General features: G+C 41.8%; 1 protein-coding gene across 3 annotated transcripts in view; it reads right to left on the bottom strand.

The window, feature by feature from the left end:
- Positions 1–8,999, bottom strand: part of HTR2A (5-hydroxytryptamine receptor 2A) — a 28,904-nt gene extending 19,905 nt beyond the window's left edge. Inside the window, exons 1-3 of one of the 3 annotated variants that reach the window (XM_061353081.1) lie at positions 8,585–8,999; positions 7,456–8,095; positions 2,582–2,782 (exon numbers count right to left, since the gene is read on the bottom strand). In XM_061353081.1, coding sequence (XP_061209065.1) covers positions 2,582–2,782; positions 7,456–7,870 — 616 coding nt within the window. In that variant the 5' untranslated portion in view covers positions 7,871–8,095; positions 8,585–8,999. Of the gene's footprint in view, positions 1–2,581; positions 2,783–7,455 lie in introns of all 3 variants that reach the window. The other 2 variants (XM_061353080.1, XM_061353079.1) reach the window with 2 other exon arrangements.
- Between the last annotated feature and the right edge of the window lie 9,001 nt (positions 9,000–18,000).

Here is an 18,000-nt window from a genome sequence, read left to right on the forward strand (position 1 = left end):
GCCACAATGTGTGCTACTGAGAGTGTTGTGCCAGATACTGGCTCTGCCTGTGCCAGCTATAGCTATGGGAAAATGCAAAGAGTTAAATAATTTATATCCCTGCCACTCTAAGTAGCACTCCAAGAGAGCCTGGAGACTGGTAAATGATACACACAGCACTTCTTAGCTCAGAAAGTATTTCCTATTTGTAAATGTCATAGAAAACACCTCACTCTTCAGAAACCATTTCCTGCCTATTCTGAGTCGGATGGTAAGAGATCAGGACAGGGTTGAAGACTGACTGACAGCAAGTTGCATGGGTGATCTGGTATCTATGAAAGTTCCTTATAATACTGGCATTTTTCTTTATTTTATTCGTACAGCAATATGCCATGGTGCAAATTCAATTCAGCCTGGTTGTAACTAGCTCAGCAGCTTCCTTATACCTTGCTGTGTGTTTGCTTCCCTGTTTGTCCTCTGGAGCACATCACATTTGCTTTCATGACACTCCCAGCTCCCAGGCTGGGCACAGACCCATCTTCCTTCAGCTTGTCTCCCCATTCCCCTTGCTTCCATGGGACTAGCAAACCAGCCCAGCACCACTTCATTCCTCAGTGTGCTTGCCTGCATTAATTTATGTCTATTTAACCTGCTCACTGTTTTGATGACAGTTGATGTGTGAATGAGATGGAGTTTACCATATCAGCCCACCTATTTTCCCAATCCCGTGTCCTTATCCAGCTGCAGTAGAGAGGGGCTCTGTCCTCTTCAGTCATGGCACGCTTCAGTGCTTTTCAATAAAATAAGGAACTGTATTTTTCAGAGTTATATAAATAGGGACTATGTTCCTATCACTTGCCATAGTGATAACAAATAACATCTGCGGTTCATCTGATCACTGTTATAAGAAAATTCTCCAGAGAGCAGAAAAAGTATTTTTACAAAATGCAAGTTATTAGTTACTACTGCAAAGAATAGTCCTAACTTCTGAAATTTAATAGCAAGACATCAAAGAACTAAATCCTCCTGCTACAGGACATAATCCATGCTGTAACTAATAGGGCTTAAATAACATTCTTTTCTGGATTCATTTTAATAGCGAGCTAATTCAGCAGTGAGCCCTTATCTAAGCAAAGAGGCTGAGTGTCACAGACCACCAGTTTGCTCCTTGAATGGCCATTCTGACCATTCTGTGAATTGATTTGTGTTTAAAAAGAACAGCAGTTCAACACACACTAAGCACGGGCACCACACACAAATACAGAAAAGCACAGTGTGTACAAACTAAAGGAATGCTTGCCCTTTTTACGTTATATGGAGAATGCACTGAAAATGCTTGCACTTAGCTGTGTCCAAAACTGGAAAAACTGGACAGTTTTCTAGTGGATTGATGAAAATGTGACTGTAGACATACAAGGTATGATTCATCTAATCTAAATGAAGACATCCACATCTGAGTTGCTTTAGGCTTCCTTTTTAGTTGAAACATAGGTATTTTTATGGTGGAGTTCACATGGCCTGTGCTAGACATCTATATCTGATCAGCTGAATGTATCCCAGAGCCACACGTGATGCTGCTGAACCTCACCAGGTCTTAGAGGATGCAAAACTGTCCTCTTGTTGTGAGAGGGCTCCCACTATTTCTTGCTGTGCAGCAGAAGTTACAGCTATTTTAAGTCATAAAATCTTAGACTGCTTTTGCTCAGCCTGTGAGCCAGGATCAAGAGGAAGGCCAGGAGACAATTCAGAGATGCATGCAGGCAGAAGTGTTAGGCATCATCTCCGTTCTTTCCCCTCAGAAGAACAGTAATGGATTACAGTTACCACTTGAAATAATGTGTATTAGCCAGGGAAGCAGCTAATTACCTTTCATTGCAGGCAACACTCAGCAAAAGAGTGATTTTTTTTCCTACTTCTGAATAAGTGAGATGCCAGTGCTGGGGAGGGGGGAGAGAGGGAGGGGGGCAGGAAATTCCTGGTGCCGTGAGACTGCTCTGGACCCAGGGTGCTGTCACCGTGGGAATGAGACAGCGACATTCCTATGCCTAGTTTTGAGCCTCTGAGTTTTGCTAGTGCAAAAAAGAGATTTATCCAGTGAATCATTCAGGGCACCTATTTTAGGCTGTAACTCTGAACTGTCCTGTGGAGAAACTCCTCTTATTTACAGTGTACACAGAGTGTCTATTGAGTCCTAAACAGGATCTATAAATACCCCATCATACACACCAGCAAAGGCAGAAAAGATCTGCCTGTAAGAAACATCTCTAAGCAATTTATGAGAAATTGGGAACAACCAACTTACTTAAACCAGGAAAATATTTTTTTGAGACAATTTTTTTTTTTAGATGTTAGGGTGATGATCAGTATGGGAAATAAACACATCTTTGCAATAGACTTGAACTCAGTAGTCCTATCACTAATATATATTCTCCTCCATGTCCCCCTGTTGATTTCCGTTGCATAATTACTATGTTACAGCACTTAGGCTGTGGCACGTAAAATATTTCAGGCAGAGAATACAGTTTTAGATTGCAGCGTATATGTCACATCCTCTCAAAGGCCAGAAATCTGCAATTACATGCTGAAATATTGCCTCACTTACCAACTGATATGGTCCAAACAGCAATTATTTTTGCAAAAGCCTTAGTTCTTGAGTTAAACCGGCTGTGATGGATGGGGTTTCGAATGGCAATATAGCGATCCAGTGAGATGGCACAGAGGTGCATGATGGAGGCAGTGGAGAAAAGTACGTCCAAGTAGATCCAGACAGCACAGAGCTTTGTAGGCAGAGGCCATGTGTATCCTGCACAAGAGAAAGTTGACATGAGCTAAGAATGTGGCATACATCTTTTGTTGTGTCTTATTGCATGTATCCTAGGAGGAGATAGTAGTAAGTGATGCATTCAATAGAAGCTGCCTAGCACTGTTTTTAAGAAGCCTTTTTTATTTGCTTGCATGCTTCTAACTCCGTAGCTTTTAGGACTCTCCTCCTTTCCCAGGCTACAGGCAGTGTAAGTTTGTTTCTTTTTAATTCTATTTGCATAACACTAGTGCTTGGTGTTCTAGTTAACCATCTCTGGCAGCAAATCTATGGAAAGAGAAGCAGTTTTGCCATTGTAAACCTCTAAGCTCTGTAAGTTCTCAATTTTGTTTTTAGGACTTTTTATCCATGTGATTACTGCATTATTAACACCTGCTGATATGCACAGCTGCCTAAATTCTCAACCTGAAACTTTAGATTTAATGGCAGCTGAAGAAAGATATGTACTTTGTTGTATACCAGTGATATTTATCTTGCCTGTTTTTAGGCAACTACCATGTACTTAAAGAAGGATATGCTCTCTATCAATGAATATTGACAGACTCCTTCAGAGAGAGCAATCTAAAGCAAACACATTAATGTTTACCAATATCCAACCTCTATCTTCTCTGCTGCAAATTAAGCCTCCCCCTTATCCTTGTTCTTTCCAATAGCCATGAAGAATAATTGATGGCTCTCCTTTTCAGAAACTATTGGAAGATGGCTATCGTGTCTTGCCTAGTTGTTTGGGTTTTTAACTCATCCAGACTAAGCAAAGCCAATTCCTTTATCTTTTGCTTACAGACAATGCTTTTAAAACTTTTGTGCTTCTTGTTTCTCTGCCCTGGAATCTATTTAATTTAACCATATCTTGCTTATCATTCAGTGACCGAAACAGGTCTCGCTACTTCTGCAAAGGCCTCCCAGCTGCTAAGTGAAATACCAGATCACAGGTCTTGCAGGGAATGTTCTTACTTACAAAACCTGGAATGATGAGTGCCTTTTGTATAAAAATATCATACTACTGATGCATGCTTAGCTTATGATCCTTTTCAGCATTCCTGAAAGCTGGGCAAATTTCCCCAGCAGTAGTTGGGTTGCCATTGTTTTCCTAAGTTGGTATTTTTGCATTTATCCTCACTGAATGTTCTTTGCTCATTTGACTTTCTCTTCAGGGATCCAGATGATTGTTGGTGATTCTGAGCCAGTACCTCTGACTGCCTGTAACTTCTTTTAGCTTGGAGCTTTTGGAAAGCTGTGGAAGCTCACACTGTATTCACTACACAAGTTGCTAGCAGCAGGACTGAGCAGACCCAGGCTAAACAAAGCCCTTCAGGACCTTCCCTTTTAGTCCTTCAGGGAATGGGTAAGAACTCTTGGAGCAAGTTTTACAGTTATACATGTCCTTATCTTGCGGTGATTTAATTTAGAGTATATTACTCAAGCTGTCCATGACAGTGTAGCATTGGGCAATGCCAAACCTGGTATTATGAGAACACGCTAGTATTTTTGGGACTCCCTGACCCTTTTGGAGATGCAGTACAAGATTTGTAACAGCAGGAACAGAGGAAAAGGCAGAGGAGCTGGGTCTGTGCCTAATTAAATTTACTCTCAGTAAGCACTGAGGAGACCTATTTCTTGGTGCTCTTGGACTGCTGTAAAATGAGCTGACCTTGACAAGCCATACAATATTTATGGGTATGTTTTATCTTGTTTTCTGATCTTCCAGTGGAGAATCTGGTCTCTGGAATGTGTTATGTGGGGACTGGCTTTCAGAGGCATGTCTTCTCTCTGTCAGGACAGGACAGTTTACAAAGGGAAAAGCGATAAAGTATTTTTACACTTGACAACGTGCATCTGTTCTTTTGCTTCAGTGGCCTTTGGAACCAAATTTGTCATATCCTTCTAGATGTCTTGTCCTTGCTCTGAGCATGGATGTGGCAGGGATAAAACAGCACCCATTTTATGTGGCACACATTATGTGGACTTTTTATGTGGAACATGGCACAGGGTACCTCTGCATTGTGCCATGCTTTGGCCACTGTCAAATTCACCCCTTAACATATCCAGGGGAAACAAGACAAAATAAAACTGGATGCAATTTAAAGATTGGGTAGGCAGGTCAAGTTCCATGATTTCATATGGTCCATGGGAGCTCGTGCAGTCCAGGAGCTCATATGAGGCAGTAACATCCAAGGGATAAGGAAGTGATGTTTGTGCACCTCTTCATTTTCACATTGAAAGACTGATAGGGAGGGCAGGGTAGCCCCTAGGATGAGATAAGATTTTCTTCCTGATGTAGCAAGAGAGTAGCAACCAGGAGAGGAGAAATGTTTTCTCACAAGGCCTTTCAGGTGAGGAGGCAAACAAGCCAAGCTGGCCAGGATGGCTGGGCTGCTGTTCTGTTGGTAACAGGAGGTGCAAGAAAACTGTTTTGAGTGAAAGGCTAAGGAACTGCTATGAGGAAAGAAGAGAGGAGAGTCTGTAGGCATGGGCAATTGCTGAGGAGCAACTGACTGCTTTATGTGAAGCACACCAGCCGAGGCTGTATCTGGGGTCAGCACTGGGGTGGACAGGAGCCCTCTGAAATGACTGGCCCTTCCACTGCAGCAAGGAGTTACACACCATCTGCCAATAATCCTGACAGCTGATCCATGCCATTGCTGCCACTCCACAATGTGGGATGAGCCTCTGAGGCAGGAGCAACAGGGATCCAGCAGCCTATGTGTTTTGGGGTGGGAACCAGCACTGTTGTTCATCTTTGTGAGTTTTCTGCTCTGTGGGCACATCCAGCTTGGTAGCACTTGCTGAGTGTCTTTTTTCCATCAAAAGGTGATGCTGCTGAGTGGATGGAGAAGCCTTCTTCCTTGCCCAAAGGGTGCAGGCTGGGACAGGCACGTGGCTGATGTGGCTGGGCAGCTGAACAGGAATTTCCCACAACAGCTGTAAAGCTCTCAAGAAGAAAATCATCTCTCTTCTGAGAAAAACTGTTACAATTGCCCTTCAAGGGGCTGGAGAATGGGTGGTGGAGCACCCTTGTTCCACAGCTTTGGAGGTGCCTCAGCAGAGCAAGATATGTGCAAAGACCCCCTGTTTGGGCTCAGGACTGTCAACTTAAGTGACCTGGCTGAAGTTGGGTGGCTGTGGTTGAGCAAATGGTCCTGTATAAAGGGAGTTTTCACTCTGTGCCATCACTGGTTGTCCTTGGAGGTTGATGGTGCACTGTGATGAGGTGATTCTTCTGGTACCCGCGTGCACCACCAGATGATTTCTCACCCCAAGCTACCCTGCAAAGACCTCCTCTCCTGACTCTTGAAAGGGAAAAAGCAAAGACAACACACCCCCTCCCCTGTGGCTTTAGGTGCCTGCCGCTCCTCCACACTAGTGATTGCAAAGGAGGGGAAAGCAGCATTCCTCCACAACGGTTTGATCTCCACTGTGTGCAGAAAATCCTGCGTCCCGACCTGAATCACTTCCGAGCCGCGGATTTTGGGGGCTCTTTTCCACGGCACAGAGCTTGGCCAGCAGGAGTCCCTGTTGCATGTCTCAGGGAATCACACAGGATTTTAAAGGGTTTGCTCATCTCACACAACGGACGATTTCTGCTCCCGCAGCTCCTTTTTTTAACGCTGTTTTCCCCACCAGAGATAATTGCATCAGTCATACAATAAATCACAATAATTTTGCATCACCAGTGCAAAATGCTGTTTGCCAATGCTACTGAGGGCAATCTGTGTAGAAATACTGAAACTGGGAAATAAACTTCCAGTTTTCTGGATGAAATCTCTCAAGTCACAGGCTCGTGTGGACCATTAGTCCCAAGATAGTGAGGCAACAGAAAGCTTTGTAAACAACCTCACTTTCCTCCTGGCGTTGTCTGGCTTCTCCTTGAACTGTAGCAATTCAGTTGTGGCACTGGAAAACTCATTTCTCTAAGTTTAGGGATTATAACAGCCTGGCAGTATTGGCACGGAACAAATAAGCTGCTGATTTTTTTCTATGTGAACTCTGCTGCAAATAATTTTGGTGAAAATGAGAAGGAAGATCTGCTATTAATCACCTGCAAGGGTATGAACTGTGAGTCATTATTCACTTAATTCTTAAATAACTTCTCTTAAGAAATCATAGCTTTGCAGTTGTAAATGTTACTAAAATTTAGACAGAATTAATTCCCATCCATTTTTTAAACTCCTACAATATTTATTCCAGCATTTGCTGCTGAGTAGATGTCTAAGCAGGATGTTGGTGTTAAGAGGATTATTTACATTTGTATTACTTCATTTAAACAAATTGAAGGGGTTGCCTACTTTGAATCTAAAGGTAGTTATTAGTGCTTCTGTGCATATTTGCAGAGCAAAGTAACTGGCAGGAACCCACATTCTCATTAGGAATATTGAAAATTATGAGCCAGGGTTAAAACTGAAAGAATACAGAGAACATCTGAGTAATAAACTAATGTTCTGGACTGTGTTTAAAATGCCTGTAACTAGAAACATAAAGTAGGAAAAGGTACAAGTACTTCACCTATTCTTGCATCCATTAACCAATTATATATATTTCAACTTGTATGGAGTGATTACAGTATTTTGTTGTAAGAGAATGAAGTAATAACAACATGTGCATGCAATGTTTAAAGCTTCTTGAAACATGCAGTAGGTTACACAGCTAATACTCACCATAAAGTATGGTTAACATTGACACAGGCATGACAAGGAAACCCAGCAGCATATCAGCTATTGCGAGTGACATTAGAAAATAGTTAGTGGCGTTCTGTAGTTTTTTCTCCAGTGACACAGCCATGATGACAAGAATATTTCCAGCAATGGTTAAAACAATCACTATCACTGTCAGCAAAGCTGGCCAGTTTTTCTGTGAAAGCTGAAACAGGGAAGGGTGACACGATGGACTCATGTTGCTTTCACAAGAAAGATTGGTTAGGTTTTCAGAGTCCACAGTCAAGTTAAAGAGATGCGATATATTAATCTCTCCAGCTCCATAAACATTTCTGTAGAGTCTTCTCTCATGATTTACTTGTATTAGGGAATTTGTAGTTGGGTTCACAGAGCTCTCCTCATCAGGAAGAATATCCATTGCTAAGTCTGAAACTGGTGAGATAAATAGTGGAAAAGAGGAAATTTTCACCCCTTGTCACCATCAGGCTTTATATTCCTCAGTTGTCCATGCCAGAAGTTGAAGGAGCACAACCTTTTGCCACTAGCATGATGTAGAAAAATGTACCAGAATTACTCCAAAAGCTGAAATGTTTTGTTCTCAGTTCCATAGGAAGTCCATTGTTGGCATACATTGAAAATCCAGCTGAAAATCAAAACCAAGCTGTAGGACAGAAATTGTGGACTTGAGGCTTCAGAGAGCAAAAATGTTGGAGAAATAAGAAACAAAAACTTTTGCAGCCACTAGGACTCCCCTCTGGAGCTACATCTTATTGCTATTGGTAACTGTAATCACCCAGTTTTAAACACAGCAGTATTAAAATAGCTTGACATACAAAACAGCAGAGCTCTCACTTCCCTATTAAGAAAGTTGATTAAAGATTCCATCCAGCATCTTTCTCTTGAAATAATTAGATATGCTCATATCTATAGTTCATCTTCCATAATATGGTCATAATAAGTCTCTGACTTCTTTTGCATTTCAGTATCATTTTCAGCCTCATATCAGAGACTACACATTCTGCTCCACTCTGATCTTTATAGCTAATTGTACCTTTTGGCCCAGCCTGGCTTCAGAATGGAAATTAAACAACTAGATACTATGATAAAAAAATACATTTTAAGGAAGACTTACATTGTACTTCAGAGCCCACTCTCAGACTGCGGTTAGGTGCACTTTGTACCCTGATTTACCATGTTCTTCACTGTGTTTAGCCAGTTTTGTGTCCTTTTTCTTCAGTCTCCTCCAAGATGGTGGTATTTGGAATAGTTTTCTTGAGTTCTAAACTGCACACTTGAGTGAAGCCAGTTCCTGTGCTGTGAGGCTTGCTCTTTTCTTCTGAGAGATAGGCTGCTTGCCGACTCCTTCCTTGTACATTTCCCCGCCCCAGGGCAAGCTATATTTAAAGTAATAATAATATCAGAGCCCTTCTCGAAGTGACACAAAAGCACACACACACACGAAAAAGCAGCCTGCACAGAGGAATTACTGATTTCAACAGGAATGGAATTTCTTGCTCACTGCCTTGTTCGGTTTGTCAGACCTCCCACTGTCTGGATGTCATAAACTGCAAGGTAGCAACAGCAGGGGAGGGCAGGGGAAGGCAGACCGAAGAGGGTCTTTTTGGTAAACTAGCAGCTTTTGCAGTGTGTATTTCTGGGGTCCTCTGCTTGCATACTTTTTCAGTGCACACTTTCCATTTGCATAGGGTGGCTTGCAAACACATGCAATTACAGTGTTTTACAGGATGCAGGATTAAAAGGGACAAAATCTAATGCTTGCGATGGTAGATACTAGTGAAAAATGTAAGTGTGAAGTTTTACATGTAGATGGGGAATTATGCCAGCCTGAAAAGGAAGGAGTAATATTTAATCCCCTTCCGTTTTAACTCCAGGTCTGTGCTGACATGTTAATCAAATTGGCAATGGATATTTATAAAAATTGAAGTCACTCTGATGTCACGCTCATTTTTCAGGAGGTGGGTGTAACAGTTAACCCTAGCAGCCCATCCCAAGCAAGTGTCCTAGAGGAAGCAGTTCAGTAAAGCAAAGCAGTATAGAGCAGAGGGGGAAACAGCCTTCCACTGTTTCTGCCTTTTACATCTGCTGCCAGGACACAGATGAAGAAGTAGCCAACTCTTCAATTTGACACCTTACACAAAACCTACTGCCATTTTTTTTGAGACTTATGGTTGTCAATAGTCAGCTGAGTGGGGCTGCTGCTCCCTTGCTCATCCTGAAATATATTGCACATTTACATCATGTAGAGGGCAATGGATTTACACAGGCAGGCTCAGGCAGTTTGCAGTGAGAGCTCAGAGAGGTGCGAGTGTCACTGAGCACCAGTGGGTCCCGGAGTGCCCACAGGAGCTGCAGTATGCACCCATAGCTCAGCTCTATCTGCAGCACCACTAAGCCATGGGGATCCCAGGGAAGTGTGAACACAGGAAGAGTTATATTATACATGTTATATTATATATATATATTATACATGTTATATTATACATATCAGCTCAGCTGACATGTACTAATCCCTTGAGGGGTCAAAACCTTATAAAAGTGAGTCTTGGAGCATGCACCAAAGGACATCCAGATCATTAAGGCACTATTACAGGAAGTTTTTCACAGTAAGCTCCTTTGGAACCAGTTTTGCTTCCAGCTGAGTGCAGACCCACAGCTGTCACAGCAGAATAGAGCAGCCAGGCTGATGCCCACATGGGAGCTGGAAATGAGTCCCAGTCCCATAGGAGAGGCCAGAAGACTATCAGGCAACACAAGCTAGTAAAAAAAGGCTGATAGTGCTGAGTTTAGCAAGAAATACTCCAGCCCTGACAGTCCTATCCAGAAGCCAGAAGAGGCCTTTTCCCTCTCTCCTTTAATATGACAATCAAATGGGTTACTATATTCACAAAGTCAGCTTTGCATCCATGCTCCAGAGGGTTCATCCGCTGTCCCTGTGAAGATGCAATTGACGTGAGAGTGCAGATGTAATGCAGAAGTTGGGCTCTGCTTCTGTCAAACATGGCTACTGTGCAAAACAAGGCACAATACTCCTTGGCTAGGTTATAATCTTTGTGAGGAATCCAGGTGTCCTGTTATTTACTCAGGTGGCTGTAACAACTCTAATGTAACAGTCATGGGTGGGAGGTACCTTTTTTTGCAGGTCAATATCCAAACTGTGGGTCGGAGGTTGTAGCTGCCAGCAAAGCCCAGTTTCACCAAGCAGGGCTGTTTGCACCTTTCTCCCACTCCAAGGATGGGATGGAGGTTTAGGACCTGGTCTTATGCTTTCTTGAATGAATACGCTAAGAAATAGTCTGTGTGTGAAAGGTTTATGAATCCTGATTTCACATCTGCAGCTTCCTATAGACCTGAAGCAGATGTGTAAAGGACCTTCCTGTTCCTTACAGAGTAGCTTCATCTCCCCTTCATTGCAATGGCATGACTTTTCTCTCCTTCCTCTGCTCCAATGACTCATTTAAGACTACAGCTCTACTCTGGACATCAGGAGCATAAAATGTAATTGCAAACAGGCTGAATGTTGCCTTGTTTAAGACCTTTGCAGGTACAGTCATAAGCTCTTCAGATAGGTACTGCACCATTTCCTTTGGTCTAGCTGTAGAAACATCGCCACAAGATTTGAGTGCCTTTTGAACAATACTCTGTCCACCCCAAAAACAATTTGACATATGTGAACCTGAGGCACAGGTAGATTAAATGTCCTTTTTAGGTTGGTACATGAATCTTGAAAGAGTCAGAAACCACTTTTGTGTAGCCCACTGTGTCATAAACCTATCCATGATCTTAACAATATCTTCTAGCAAAGTATGCTGGGTATGTTACTGAGCACAAGTATAATGTATTATTTACCTCAGGATTTTTTTGTTTTAACTAAAAGCAGTGTTTAAAGGCAGCCTTGATGATTGCTTTTGCTAAAGGGGAGTACCTCTGGAAAACTGTAGGTCCCCCAGTCTTCCATTTTTAAACAGGCAAGCGTGCACTCTGATAGCAGCAGAGCCTCACACATTGTGACCCAGGCAGCGTGTCTGCACTAAAAACAAACAGTGCAGCCTGTCCCAGAGAGAGAAGTGAAATCTTAGCTTAAAATGACAATAATGTGGACTGTGTTAGACATAAATCATTCTTTGGAAACACAGACGGCATGGGAACAGTTTACATTGCTTTTTAATTTCTGGAAGGCACCAACATGTGAGGTTCATGAGAGCCCTGCCTCTGTTTCCTATCTCTGATTGAGAATGTTGTAGGACATTAATCTCTCCTATTGGGCAGTGTTTTTATGCTTGGTATGGTGCACGTAATTGCTTCCTGGAAATGCTGCTTTTCAACAATTTCATCTGAAAGAGAAGTAAAAAAACCTAGTTTGCATAACTCAAGTTTGGTGTTCTCAGGATTATTTCAGGTACAAAAATCGCCAGTTTCTGAGTTTGCCAGTGCCCTCCTTGATGTTTTAAGTGAATTCCTTAATCAGTAAATGTATAAACCGCAGAGGTTAATTGTTCACTCTGACATCTGAAACTGAGGCAAATGGAATATGAATAATTTGTGCTGTGGTCAAGACTACTTTTATGTGGCATGTCTGCTTACATTTATTAGGGGCTGTTGGAGCAGTTAATTCTGTGATGCCTCAAGACGTGAATCAGAGGCTAGTTATTACAAACCAGAACAAATAACTAAACAGTGCTGCTCTCTTTTCAGTGCTCACTCCACAGCTGAGCTCATTCTGGATCTTTCAGTCTTCTTGACCCATGCCATTGCAGTGATGTGAGAACAGGCTGACATGAACTTTCTCAAATCCACTCAGAATCAGTGTCCCTCAACCTTGTTGTCCACAGAATCACAAAATCATAGAGTGCTTTCGGTTGGAAAGGACCTTAATATCACCTAGTTCCAACCTCCATGCCATGAGCAGGGGCACCTCACACTAAGCCATGTCACCCAAGGCTGTGTCCAACCTGGCTTTGAACACTGCCAGGGATGGAGCATTCGCTACTTCCTTGGGCAACCCATTCCAGTGCTTCACCACCCTTACAGTAAAGAACTTCTTCCTTACATCCAATCTAAACTTCCCCTGTTTAAGTTTGAACGTGTTACCCCTTGTCCTATCCCTACAGTCCCTAATGAAGAGTCCCTCCCCAGCATCCCTATAGCCCCCCTTTAGATACTGGAAGGCTGCTATGAGGTCTCCATGCAGCCTTCTCTTCTCCAGGCTGAACAGCCCCAACTTTCTCAGCCTGTCTTCATACAGGAGGTGCTCCAGTCCCCTGATCATCCTCGTGGCCCTCCTCTGGACTTGTTCCAACAGTTCCATGTCCTTTTTATGTTGATAACACCAGAACTGCACACAATACTCGAAGTGAGGTCTCATGAGAGCAGAGTAGAGGGGCAGGATCACCTCCTTTGACCTGCTGGTCACACTCCTTTTGATGCAGGCCAGGATACGGTTGGCTTTCTGGGCTGCAAGCGCACACAGTGAAGCTGTGAGGATGGTGAGGCACTGGCACAGGTTTCCCAGAGAAGCTGTTGCTGCCCCATCCCTGGCAGTGTTCAAGGCCAGTTTGGACAGGGCTTTGAGAAACCTGGTCTAGTGGAAGATGTCCCTGCCCATGGCAGGGGGGTTGGAATTGGATGATCTTTAAGGTCCCTTCCAATACAAAACATTCTGTAATTCTTAAAGCAACTGAAACTTTCCAATCTTTTATGTCTATCCCATATGCAAATGCTAGTTTCAGTCTCTTCTGAATCCCAGGTGAAGCTGTGGTTTATCCCTTACTTTTAAAACTCCAATTGTCTCATTCATCCGTGAGTTTTTGGAAGATATGCAGTATTGCTGGTGATTTTTATAAAGTCTTCCTTTCTGACCACATAATTCTTTCAGGATATTGCATATCATAGTCCCAAGAAGGAGGTAAATGTGAGAGGGAACCTAGAGCTACTTAAGGCACATCTTTATCTGCTTAGAGCTGTGCACTGAGATGAGTAACATTGCACTTGCAATGCCTTTTAGGTTGATATGATTCCAGTGGAATCGCTATGGTACCAAACTGATGTAATGATTAGTTGGCTGGAAATTAGAGACAGAATTTTTTTTTCTTGCATGCAATTTTGACACTTATTTTCCCATAGCATTTTTTTTTTCATGGAAGGTAAAGTTCTGAAGAAATTCAGTTTGGAAGTATCTAAACATTTTCTTGGATTAAAAATGTTTTCTTATGAGCCAGCTAACTGGCTGAGGTGCAAATTGTCTTATTCCCTTGTTCTCCAGGACAATTGCTATCCACCGTAGCAGGAAGCCCAGAGGCAGTTTGAAGTTGAACTGAGTTGAAATAAAATATTCCTGTTCAGATAAAAAATAAACTGAAATGTTTGATTTGGGTCAAGCTCATGTAGTGAAGGAAATATTTTGTTTTGATTTTTCCCAAAGGAAACCTGAATGCTTTGGGCAAGACTAATCGTTTCTTGCATAAAAAGTTGATTCTATGGAAACTTTATTTCCCTCTAGAGGTGAAATTGCTGTGGAGTGTCTGTTAAGCTTTGTGCTGAAGCAATGAATGGCCTCTGATGCTTTAAGGAGGAATTCTGCACCCTTATTTGAAAAAACCTGTCTAAAAATCTATTTTTAGTTTAGTTTTATTTTAGTGAAACCTGAAGGGACAGGTTCTTAATATCTTTCAGCTATTAACTATTAACTTTTTATATGCTTGACAATATATTTTTGATCACTATAGGCCTCTGCAAACATTCAATTTACTAAAACATGTTTGGCTTTAGATACGCTAATTTCAGCTGTGCTAAGAAGATGCTGACAGATTGGCTTGTTCTGAGACAATAATATGCTCTGCTCTGATCATCTGAGTTACAAATTGGCCAGTTCCTCTGCAGAAAAAATTTTATTTCATCCAGACACGCATCAGTGCAAATCCCATGACATAAAGCTCTATATTCCAGCATTAGTACCAGACTCTCTTCCACTAATTTAAACTGCCAAGCAGAGGTGAGCATTTTCCACTTGGTTTGCTTCAGTTTTCTGCATAAAGATGAACTTGCAAACTTGCTGCCCGGTATTAACACCCATCATCATTGGAAGCCTTAGCTGTTACCCAGTGAAATAATGTGATGAAAACCATACACCATATTGTGAAGATGGCATTGTGGGAACTTTATGCCAAGCCAGCATGATCTGTGGGGCATACACTTCTGTTTGTTAAAAGCTGGCTTAGCCTTTTCTCAGGTGATAGACACTGCAGAAGAAGGTGAGTGCCCTTCATCCTACCTTCCTTTTCCCTCTTCCAGTAACTTCCATTACTTCATAACAGATAAAAAAGTTTTTTTTTCCTACATTCACTGCTGATGCTTACTTGTCATTTTATATCCTGCAGATTCCAATTAGACTGTTTTTGCCCCTCTCAAGGTCAGTATGACACTACAAAAGGAAACCAAAAGCTGTTTCAATTTTTTTTAGCGTGTTCTGGGCATGGATTTGTCCATATCTGTCTGGGCTTTTTTTTTCCTTTTTCTCTTGTCCCTGTGTTAGCACATAAGCAGAAAAGCCAGAGTACGCTGAATTCATGAGGACCTGGCTACATTTCTTCTTGGACATTGATGGATGGGGAGCATTTAAAAGAAAAAATAAATCAATACTGAATCCAAAGAGGTGGGTCACCTTTGCTGGTTTAGTAGCATTACCTGGTGGAGCGAATAACCCAAACATGTTTGCACTTCCAATCTCCCCAGAAGCTCATGGATTCATCAGGGTACAGCAGACACTACCAGAAATCTGTGAAATAGGTAGAGAGCTGCCAAGCTAGCAGGAGTTAAGATCACAAACATTTTCTCTCTGCATGCCTTTCTCTGCCTTTGAATCTGTCAGAACCAAACAGCTGCAACCCTGAAGTGATGATGTTAAAAAATAATAAATATAGGTGTGATTTGTTACTGCTCTCTATTAAAAGTCACAGGTGACTGCTGTTAGGTTTTCCCCCTCTTGTTGAGTTACAGTACGTAATTTATAACCATCAAAGTGGAAAACATTATGCAGTGCATGAATTAGAGTGTATATGAATGTCTGCTATTGAATTTGTGCTATATTTCTAGAAATACCCAGTTGTTCCTCCTTGGCTGAGCTAAGATTTTTGCTATCAGGTTTTGTTTAATTATATTTAACTGTTTAGAACAGCTTTAATAGATGCATGCAAGACTTCTGTGAAGGGCAGTCCCCAGTAGGTCTACTTTTGTGTGAGATTAGGCAAAGTTGTTGTCTTTATGCAGACATAGTCACGCACAGACACACTAGCTGAATCCTTAAATAGTAGTCATGATATTATGACTGTGGCTTATCAACAGTGTAAGTCAGCATTATAGCCTGAGATCAAGTCTGCCTGTTTAAGATAGATGTTCACCTGAATTGTAAGTGCACAGAAAACCAGTTGCCTTAATGGAAAAGCAATTGAGTCTTTCCATTGATAGTCAATGAAGAAACTTCTATGGAAAGGGCAGGAAAACTAAGGCACTGTGTGCAGTTCTGGTGTCCTCAACATCAAAAGGACATGGAACTGTTGGAACAAGTCCAGAGGAGGACCACGAGGATGATCAGGGGACTGGAGCACCTCCCATATGAAGACAGGCTGAGAGTTGGGGCTGTTCAGCCTGGAGAAGAGAAGACTGCATGGAGGCCTCATGGCAGCCTTCCAGTATCTGAAGGGGGCCTACAAGGATGCTGGAGAGGGACTCTTCATTAGGGACTGTAGTGATAGGACAAGAGGTAACAGGTTCAAACTTAAACAGGGGAAGTTTAGATTGGATGTAAGGAAGAAGTTCTTTACTGTAAGGGTGATGAGGCACTGGAAGAGGTTGCCCAAAGAGGTGGCAAATGCTCCATCCCTGTCAGTGCTCAAGGCCAGGTTGGACACAGACTTGGGTGACATGGTCTAGTGTGAGGTGTTCCTGCCCATGGCAGAGGGTTTGGAACAAGATGATCTTAAGGTCCTTTCCAACCTAAACCATTCTATGATTTTGTGATTCTGTGGAAGTAAATTTAGGAGCACTCATTCACTGGGCTGCTGTGCTATATGCCACCCTTTTAATGTCATGTAAGATGGCAGTTCACATACCAAGCTACAAATTGTATCTTCAGAGCATCTAGTTCTTAAAACAGTGAAAGCTGAGACAGATCTGCAAAATATATTAAAATAACTGTGTTACCTCTAGGTATGTAAAGAGTTATTTACATCTAGATGTAGCCCTGTTTGAACTAGGTGACTCAGCTTAACTGACTGTGCTGGGACTTTGCTGTTACTTCCAATGTTTCAAATGCTGTATTTCTTTCAGAATAAGTTTACTATAATTTAAGGTGTTGCAGAGGAAATGTATCATCCTTCTGGCTTAGTGGTGCAACTTATTCCCACCTTCTTGTTTGGACACAAGGTACTTTGTGAATAGGTACTCTCTACAGACCCTGTAAAATTCTGCCATGAATGTCTTGGGGAGATCACAAAAACTTACAACTTGATTTATAAAAGAAGCTCTTACTATTTACCTAGTTTGATAGACAATGCTTTATTTATGCTCTAGTTCCTCAATATAACTGGAATCCAGATGTTTTTCTTTAGAACACTTAAGGCAATCAAAACTGTTTATTTAAAGCACTGAATCACTTAAGAAAACAAGTGGAATACTACTGAAAGATAAATATCTTTTCCAGTGGGGTCTGATATCTCTGTAAACAGTTTGGCTTTTGTTTTCTTCCTACTCATTTTTGAGTCCAACAAGGATCCAAATATCAAATTTTCTATCACTTGCTACCGGGGATGCACATATGGAATACAAGTGGAGAACCTGATCACTTTGTGTATTGCAGTTTACACCCTCCCACACTTTATGGCTGAACACCACTGTGTTATGGAGTTGAATAAAAGAAGCATATATAGTATTTTAGGGAAATCCACACTCACTGGGCATCTCCATATCTTACACATTGATATTGTATAAACACAGTCTACTGCTGAGCATCAGAGATTTGTGGGTAAGGCACAGAAATCCCTGAGGGCACTTCTGATCTGAACATTAAACTAGCTTTATTGAAATATCTCTTTTCAATGAACTGAGCCTGAAGTCTTTCTTGTACTGGAATATGCCTTCTTAATGATCCTTCCTTGAAAGCTGTTGATGAGAGGCAGGAATGAAGGCATAACATTACCATGAACAGTATTAAAATGTTGAATGGTAAAAGTTATTGCCTTTCTTCCTATCACAAGTTTTTATAATGCCTGTTAATACAATATAGGGCACTGCAGCTTTCTGTGATACACGCGGAGTCACTTAACTAATGCATAGATCATCCTCTTGCACACCTCCCAGTTAAACTGTTGGTCTTCTCTGGTTATCTGTGAGAGAGTCCTGAGAGATGTGCGAGGAAAATGTTTATGTGTGGGGATAGGACTAGGGCAGATCAGTATACATACATATCCCTCATGAGGATGGATTCTAGCATATTAGGTAGCCTTGGCAGCTATTCCATACATGTTGTCATGGAAT

The sequence above is a fragment of the Neopsephotus bourkii genome, unplaced genomic scaffold, assembly GCF_033783945.1.
Source record: "Neopsephotus bourkii isolate Nb327-2 ecotype Australia unplaced genomic scaffold, CSIRO-AGI_Nbou_v1 NB_663, whole genome shotgun sequence".
NCBI lineage: Eukaryota > Metazoa > Chordata > Aves > Psittaciformes > Psittacidae > Neopsephotus > Neopsephotus bourkii.